General features: G+C 32.5%; 1 protein-coding gene and 1 pseudogene across 1 annotated transcript; one reads left to right on the top strand and one right to left on the bottom strand.

Moving 5' to 3' along the window:
* Positions 1-2506: 2506 nt before the first annotated feature.
* Positions 2507-3548, top strand: LOC107704576 (fatty acid binding protein 1-B.1). The gene is made up of 4 exons (XM_016507531.1): positions 2507-2607; positions 2997-3169; positions 3256-3348; positions 3428-3548. The coding sequence occupies exons 1-4, from the start codon at positions 2541-2543 to the stop codon at positions 3479-3481; spliced, it is 387 nt and encodes a 128-aa protein (XP_016363017.1). The 5' UTR covers positions 2507-2540; the 3' UTR covers positions 3482-3548.
* A 1268-nt stretch (positions 3549-4816) lies between these two features.
* The window catches only part of LOC107704575 (histone-lysine N-methyltransferase SMYD1-like), a 13278-nt pseudogene continuing 8187 nt past the window's right edge, over positions 4817-9907 (bottom strand).

Here is a 9907-nt window from a genome sequence, read left to right as displayed (position 1 = left end):
GTGTGTGTGTGTGTGTCTGTGTGTGTGTCCTAACCAGGGTTAGTATTTCTAATGTTTGTTCAAAGTTGAAGTATTAAATAACTAAAAGTGGAAAAAAGACATAAAAAAATTGTACAATTAAAAATTACTCAAATTAAAACAGAAAATATAAAAATAAAAACTAATTTAAAATATTAATAAAAACTATAATAGTAATACATTTACATTTAGTCATTTAACAGACGCTTTTATCCAAAGTGACTTACAAATGAATAATAGAAACAAAAAAAGTGATAAAACATAAAAAAACAACAAAATTTAAATTGAAAATATATAAAAGAATTCTAAATATTAAAAAATATATTTTCTCAATTATTATTTTTTTAATTATGTACTTTTATAGAGTTGCACATCTGACTAACAGATAGGGAATGTTCCCTAGTATGTCAGATTTAAAATTAATTTTTATAAAATATAAAAAATATAAACTTCAGCTAATTGGCAAATAAAAACTACATAGATATATAAAAAAAAAATATAAAAAAATAAAAAAACTGGCAAAAACACCAAAACAATTCAATTCAAATGGAAAATATGAAAATAAAAACATTCCAAAAAAAATTCCGAATAATTAGGAGAGAATTCATCCGTTCACAGCACTAGCAGATAGTAAATAACAAACTATGTCACTATGTAGAAGTATAGGTAAGGGTCAAAGGTCATCAAGGTGGTTTAGACGTCACATGGCATCCTAAGCAGGGTTAATATCACTAACTAAACCCATTAAAAACCTTTTCATTGCTCAAAATAAAATACACATTAACAGAAATGAAATATTTTTAAAACATCTATATTTTAAAGTCGACATCATACTGGTTTTAAAAGATAAGCTGGGTAAAGCACAATCTGTGAAAGGTGGTTTATGGTGTTATTGCTTGCACGGTGTTCTCTACATCAGTGTTTGTGTCGTGCCGCTCTGATAAAACACTGATAATCATTCAGCTCTGAAAGATGCAGTCCAGAGTACAAACCAACTAATGCTGAGCATGAGCTGACCATCGTCCGTGATGCTGCTAATGAGGCACAGAGACGCTCACAAATCAGTTGCTCTGCTTATAAATCAAGCTTACGATGCATTTGTGCTGCTCTATATTTTCTCTGATGTGGCATGAAAGTTCGGTCCCGTGAAAAATCCCACAAGCCTGTTTTCTGCTCCATATCAAAGCCACTGAGAGACTCTTTTATGCTGCAGTTACGGATCATTTGCACGACGTTTGATGTGCCGACGCGGCCTCAGAAACACAGCTCTGTCCTTATAATAACACCGCGAAACCTGCGCTGTTTTTATCAGACTCATGACTGATTCCTGATCTGAAGACAGCACAGGCATTCATGCATGAGCAGGACGTCATTTGCAATGAATTGTCCTGACTTTAACATCTGAGAAACATCCGGGACAGATATTTAGCAATAAAATTACAGCTGTTTCTTTATGTGTCGCTATTAATATTCTGACATTAAAATCCTACAGTTGTTCAAGTTGAGTGTGATGATCAGGGATATTATAGTTTAAACTAAAACTGAAACCATAAAAGAAATAAATCACTGCTTGAAATAGAATAAATGTTACATGAAATAAAACAAGTCACATTTTGATTAATTTAACTTGAAACGCTAAAATAATTGCAACTAAAACTGAAATAAAAGAATGAACAAAACTATAGAGACATGTTACAAAAAAACTAACAAAACTGTCAAAAAAAACCACAACAAAAATAAATGTTAATTGCTATGAAATAAAAAATATAAGAAAGCAAACTTATTACTTATTAATGCAACATTGTTTCACTTTTGATTAGTTTAACTAAGTACTCAAATTAAATAATTAATTAAATAATAATAATAAATGGTAACTGAAAAAAAAAACAACTATAAAAAATTACATTTATTTCAAATAACACTTAACACTAAAACAATTACAACTAAAACTGAAATTAAAAAATGAACAAAACTACAGAGACTAACAAAACTGGGGAAATAAAGAAAAAAAAGAATGTTAATTGCAATAAAATAAAGAAATATCAGAAAGTAAACATTTTATTTTAACTAGTTAAAGTTTAACTAGTTTAACAAGTAAATTTTAACTTTTGATTAAAGTACTAAATTTAAATAATTATATTTATTTAAATATTTATATATATGTAAATATTTATTATAAATGCTCTAAAATAAGTGTTAAACTTTCACAAATTAAGGTGAAAACAGAACATATAAAAATAAAATCTAATTAAAAGAATGAACCAAAGCTACAACAGTTACAACAGTAGTAGTAAAGTGATGATGTCATGGCGCTGAGGGCAAAAGTCAAAGGCCGTGATCTGATCAGACTGAACCCTCTATAGATCTGTACTCTTTTACCCCACATGACATTTAACCTGATTTCACAGTAACTGACCAACCAGGACCATCAGGTCAGGTTAATAATTATTCATCTCTGTGTCTGACGATATAAAAGCGTCTTTCAAATGCTCTGGAGTTACTCAACATATTCACCGGTCACCATGTCGTTCAGTGGGAAATATCAGCTGGAGAGTCAAGAGGGATTCGTGGAGTTCATGAAGGCTGTCGGTGAGTTGAAATCTAACATTAATGCATGGATCTGATGAATACTGGATCTGAATGAACTGCTGATAAACTGACCAGTTACATGCATTGCACTGAGCGTTTCATGCATTGCACTGAGCGTTTCATGCATTGCACTGAGCGTTGCATGCATTGCACTGAGCGTTTCATGCACTGCACTGAGCGTTTCATACATTGCACTGAGCGTTTCATACATTGCACTGAGCGTTGCATGCATTGCACTGAGTGTTGCATGCATTGCACTGAGCGTTTCATGTATTGCACTGAGCGTTTCATGTATTGCACTGAGCGTTTCATACATTGCACTGAGTGTTTCATGCATTGCATTGAGCGTTGCATGCATTGCATTGCTAATCACCTGATTATCGTTTCAGGTCTTCCTGATGATATGATTGAGAAAGGCAAAGAAATCAAGAGCGTGTCTGAGATCGAGCAGAACGGAGATCAGTTCAAAGTGACCGTCACCACCGGAGCCAAAGTCCTGACCAACAGCTTCACCATCGGACAGGAGGCTGAGCTCGAAACCCTGACCGGAGAGAAAATCAAGGTGGTGCTGCGCTCACGGACCTGCATGCAGGATTTGATGAGCGTTTGATTGCACTGATGATAATGATGCTGTCGTTTGTGTTTTAGGCTGTTGTGAATAAAGAGGGAAACAAGCTGAAGGTCGTCCTGAACAAAATCACATCCGTCACAGAGCTGGTGGATGGAAACACACTGGTCAATGTGAGTGAGATCAGTGGTTATCATCAGCACACGTGAGGTTTTACTGAATCAAACTGATCTGACTGATGTTGTGTTTCAGACCCTGACTCTCGGCAGCCTCGTCTACAAGAGGATCAGCAAACGCCTGGCATAAAAGCAGACCACACTCGCCATAATCTGAGAAAAACAACAATATGAAGGGATTTTTTTATTAAAGATTTCTCAAAATCAGATCTGTGTATTTATTTGCATTATTTGAAAGAGAAGGTTTGTGCTGTGCATGTCTTCAGCTACAACTAAGACCATAAAAAGTTTGAAATAAAAATTTAATGAAATAAAATAAAAGTTTTCAGATAGATATTTGTTTAGTTTGACTATAAACTAAATAAACTAATAAATACTATAAAGACATATTGGATTTAAAAATAAAAACTAATAAAAATGGCAAGAAAATGGCTAAACCCTTAAAATTAATGTGAAAACAGGAAATAAATAATTACATCTAATTCAAAATATTATAAGGGCAACATTTTTGATTTTTGTTTAACTCAAAGTACAAAAAACTAAATAAACTAAAATAAATAAATAAATGCAATTTAATAAATGCTATTTAAAAAGAACAAAAACTAATAAAACTGACAAAAACAAAAACTTTCTAAAACTTTAAAAATAAAATGAAAACAAGATTAATAATTAAAATCTAAAATATTACAAGGGCAACATTTCAGATTTTTGTTTAGTTTAATTTGAAGTACTAAAATAACTAAAATTAAATAAACTAATAAATAAAATGTAATAAAGACTATATAAACTTATTTAAAAATGACAAAAACACAACAACAAAATTACTAAAACTTTAACTAAATTTAAAGTAAAATCTGAAAATATAAAATTAAAATCGAATTGAAAATATTAAACTAAACTAAAGTAACACTGGTGCTCCTGAGAGGGAAACAACACAACGAGGATCTCTTTAATGTCGCAGTTGTTTCTCCTTACAGTGAGCAAAAATTGATACTTTTCCAATAGTTTCCTTTTTTTCTGAGAAAAATACTAATATCACATGTGACTCCTCTTGAGATTGAAAAAATAACTCAATTTTTCCCTCCAACACCTCATCAAATGATTTGAGCACTGATTTTACAGCTCTGTGTTCTTTCTGAATGATGACTATTGACTCACTCGGGTCTGTTTGAGGAGAAACACTAGACAAAGTTGATCATTTAATGACGCATAACTCATATGAGAGAGCAACACGAGCAACATCATCCTTTAAACCTCATGAGATTTTAATTACAAAACACTACGATTCAAAATGACACTCAAAAACAAAGAAGAAATTCTCATCACACAATCATCATGTAGAGAAATTCTGATTGTATCTATTCTGAATTTTGCTGCTTTTGCACACATGCATACAGTTTTTGCATACAGTAGACGTGACTGTGGTGTCACAGTGGATGCTGTCGGAGCGGTTCGGTGTGTGATGTCACTTCCTGCGGAACAGGTTCTTGATGCTCTCGGTGGCCGGTTCTGCCATCATCCTCATGGGCTGGTTCTTCAGCGCCGCCTCACGCATGGAGTGATACACGTACTCGTTCTGCTTGAACATGCGCAGCTCCATCTCTGTCTGCATGCGCATGGCCTGATCGGAGGAGAGGGGCGTTCAAACACTACGCTACAAGTGTGACTCTTCTTATCGAATGCACTTTGAACTTAAAGCATTAGATGAACAATTTACTCATCGTCATGTCCTTCTAAAACCTCATGGTGTTATTTTTCAGAGTTAGGAATTATTAGTTATTTTGACATACCATGCATCATGTTTTCTTATATTTTGTATTTTTTTTTATTTATTAAAACTATATTATATATTTAATATTATATTATTGTTATATAATTTTTATCACTTATTTATGCATGGCTTCTGACAAAATCATCTATTTTGCATAAAGTAATGCATACTGTATAATGCATATATTATGAAATCATGCATTCAAGTTGGAAAAATCTTTTTATAATTTTTAATTATTAAAAAAAAATACATTTAACATTATATAATTTTTATATAATGTTAATGTTTGTACTTATTTCTGCATGACATCTGACAAAATCATTTATTTTGCATATAATGACATGCATTTAAGTTAAAAAATATTTTAATAATTTTCATTATATTTTTTATTATTAAAATATATATATTTATTCATTTTACTTATTTACCTATGGAATCTAAGAACATTTATTGTAATGCATTTTGCATAAAGTAATTTATATATATAATGCATACATTATGACATGCATTAAAACATTTTTATTATTTTTTTAATATTTTTTTTATTACAAAAATATATTATATATATAATATATTATTATATTATTACATAACATCACTTATTTATGCATGGTATCTTACAAAATAATTTATTTTGCATAAAGTAAACCATTAAATATGAGTAATTGACTTTCCATTTCTTGCTAAAACTAAAACTAAAATAATAAAAAAAAAAACATTTTTGTTACATGAAATGAAATAAACTTAAAAAAAGAGAAGTGTCAATGGCAACTAGATTAAATAAATAAGTTTATTTTACTTCAGTTTAAGTACTAAAGTAACTAAAACTGAAATATAAATTATTATTAAAATCCATATATAGTTAAAAAATAACAAAAAAATGTAACTAAAATTAAAATGAAAACAGAAAAATGTAAACTAATATTAAAATGTATGACTAATAATAAAAATAAATCTTAATAAAATGATCGAATATCAGTAACATTATTTCCGACTCCACTTGACGGCTGCATCGGTATGAAATTCTGACGTAGAACGTAAGTCATGCAGCTTTGTTTGTGAGGACAGGACTTTCACACACCGGGTTAGTTTCATGTTTACCTCCAGGTCTTTGGTGATGGGGTGTGTCGGGCCGTGGGTGATCATCAGGATGGCGTAGGCCTTGCAGATCATGCCGTGAGCGATCTTGATGAAGCCGGCCTGCCAGTGCGTCACGCCGGCCCTCATCGTGACCATTCCTATCTGAGCATTATTGGGATGGTAGAGCTTCCTGATTCAGCAGACACACACACATAAATGTGTTTTTAACTGTGCATGACTGAATGAAGCTCTCTCTCTCATGCATGCACACACACTCACATGTATCCCTCCGCCATCTTGCACACATATAAAGGTGTTTTAAACATGCATGACTGAATGAAGCTCTCTCTCTCTCATGCATGCATGCACACACACTCACATGTATCCCTCCACCATCTTGCACACATATAAAGGTGTTTTAAGCATGCATGACTGAATGAAGCTCTCTCTCTCTCACGCACGTGTGCGCACACACACACACACACAATCACAGGTATCCCTCCACCATCTTGCACACATATAAAGGTGTTTTAAGCATGCATGACTGAATGAAGCTCTCTCTCTCTCATGCATGCGTGCACACACACACACACACACACACACACAATCACAGGTATCCCTCCACCATCTTGCACACATATAAAGGTGTTTTAAGCATGCATGACTGAATGAAGCTCTCTCTCTCATGCATGCATGCACACACACTCACAGGTATCCCTCCACCATCTTGCACACATATAAAGGTGTTTTTAAGCATGCATGACTGAATGAAGCTCTCTCTCTCTCATGCATGCATGCACACACACACACTCACGGGTATCCCTCCACCATCTTGCACACATATAAAGGTGTTTTTAAGCATGCATGACTGAATGAAGCTCTCTCTCTCATGCATGCATGCACACACACTCACAGGTATCCCTCCACCATCTTGCACACATATAAAGGTGTTTTTAAGCATGCATGACTGAATGAAGCTCTCTCTCTCATGCATGCATGCACACACACACACACACACTCACATGTCTCCCTCCGCCATCTCGCGCACATATAAAGGTGTTTTTAAGCATGCATGGCTGAATGAAGCTCTCTCTCTCTCATGCATGCATGCACACACACTCACAGGTATCCCTCCACCATCTTGCGCGCGTACGTCACCGCCTCCTCGAAGAACTGCAGGTAGGACAGGACCTCACTGAGCGTGCACCACATGCGCAGCTGATAGATGTGTGTGTCAGCCAGAACGTTCTCCTGCTTCTCCACACACTTGCGGCAGATCTTCACCACCTGCACAAACGCTCACGTCAAAGATCTGCGCTTTCGTCTTTAGGCTGGCCTCTATCAAACTCATCAATACCTCGTTGTAATCGGCTTCTATCCGGGCCTTTTCCATCTTTTCCATCTTCACCTGCTCTTCTGGCACCTTCAGAGCTGAAAATAATCTAACATTAAACCTGATGCTTGTGCAAACAAACTCTTTTGAAAGCTGGTCTTTTTAAAAAGTAGTTAGACTACAAGTTACTTAATAAAAGTATATCTAACTACATTAAACTAAACAAACATCAGATTAATATTTTTGCCATCAATGTTGCACAAAACAATGAGAATCTCAATGTTGTTTATTATAAAAAGTGCATTATAAATTTAGTATATATTTTTTTTTACATTTGTTTTTATCACTTATTTATTCACATTGTCTAAGAAAATCATACATTTTGCATTTAGAAAATCATAAAATAATTAAAATAAAATAAAATAAAACGTGTTGTTAATAAACTGTTTTATACATACTGGCTTATTGAAATACAGCACAAAAAATTAAAATAACTTTGATAAATCATTCATTACCATCTCAATTACGTTGAGGTAATTGCACCATTCAATTTAGATAAATTTACAATAAATGCAATAATAAAACTAAACAACTCTAATTGATGTAACTTGGTCAAAAACATTAGATAAATCACAGTATTAACTATATATTTTATAAATATTATATATTTTTAGATAATATAAAAAACATATTAAACTCATCTGAAAAAATATTTTCAGAACTATACATTTTTGTATAAATTAATACAGGGAAATTAACTGGTTAACTGATTCTCTGAGTCATTCAGACTTCCCAATTCTTAACAGTAATTTAATAAATTATATAAAATTAAAAATTAAAATTAATACATTAATTTAGTACAAATACACAACACCCTAATTTATATAACTGAATGCACAGCAGCGTTTAATTAATTATTTGATAGAAAAAAGTGAAAAATAAACTTTTATTAGTAATTATGTAATAAATCATATAAATATTAATACATTTAATTAATAAAATAACACCCTAATTCATATAACTGAAGAGCAGCGTTTAACTATTACTACAGGAGTTTTGTCTCAGTTTTCAGTGCATCTTTCTGAATGGAATACAAACTATGATCTCTACAAACACACACAGATGATGAAAAGGCCTGTTCTCTCATGTCTCAGTATAATGACTCGAGCCGGAGTCTCTGCTCCTTATCTAGTGGACTCACTGACTGAAGGACTGCTATATTTAACAGCAAAGATAGACGTGTGAGCGCTGGAAACACACTCATATCTCAACATTTCATTCATATGCACACACGACACTTATTAACCTTCACACCATCCCAAATCCATTTGACATTTAGCAGCGTGTCTGCTTTCATAGGACTTTTATTTTGTTCTTTTTATGGCTTGTCACTGTCAGCTTTCTCTGCAATGAAAAGAGCAGCAAGAACAGCTTCTTGTTGTGTTTTACAGACATCGTGCGGGTTTGGCGAGTAAATGACAGAATGATGATTTTTAGATGAACTATGCCTTTAAAGGAACACTCCACTATTTTTGAAAATAGGCTCATTTTCCAACTCCCCTAGAGTTAAACTGTTGAGTTTTACCGTTTTCGAATCCATTCAGCCGATCTCCGGGTATGGCGGTAGCACTTTTAGCTTAGCTTAGCATAGATCATTGAATCTGATTAGACCGTTAGCATCTCGCTCAAAAATGACCAAAGAGTTTCTATATTTTTCCTATTTAAAACTTGACTATTCAGCTAGGTAACTTCCAATAAGCCTATTTTCAGGTGCTGCGTAATATCATTGTGCCTGCTGCACCCATGCTACGGCAGCAAAGTTCCTTGATTATTACGCCGGAATGAGAGTATAGTTAAGATTTATATTTTAAAAAATGAAAAAAAAAAAAAACAATTCTGAGAAAAAAAAGTCAGAATTGTAAGATGTAAAGATGTCCTTTTAATTCAAGTTGGAAAAATCTTTATCCTTTTTATTGTTTTTATATTGTTTTATTATTAAAAATATATTATATGTTTAATATTATATTATAATATTATATAACATCACTTATTTATGCATGGAATCTTATAAAATAATTTATTTTGCATAAAGTAAACCATGAAATATGAGTGATTAACGTTCCATTTCCTGCCTATAAATGTATTTCTTGCCAAAACTAAAAATAAAACCATTAAAAACATTTTTGTGACTTGAAAGCAACAAAGTAACTGTTACTGAAGTAAAATAAAAAAAACTTGAATTTATTTTATTTCATCTACTTGCCATTGACGTTTCTCTTTTTTTTTGTTTTGGTTTAGTTTAAGTTGAAGTACTAACATAACTAAAACTGAAATAAAAATGAATAAAATATAAAATATATTTAAAAAAAAAA

The sequence above is a fragment of the Sinocyclocheilus anshuiensis genome, unplaced genomic scaffold, assembly GCF_001515605.1.
Source record: "Sinocyclocheilus anshuiensis isolate Anshui unplaced genomic scaffold, SAMN03320099.WGS_v1.1 scaffold1614, whole genome shotgun sequence".
Lineage (NCBI taxonomy): Eukaryota > Metazoa > Chordata > Actinopteri > Cypriniformes > Cyprinidae > Sinocyclocheilus > Sinocyclocheilus anshuiensis.
Note: the sequence above shows the minus strand (reverse complement) of the source record. Positions and strands in the feature narration are given on the sequence as shown.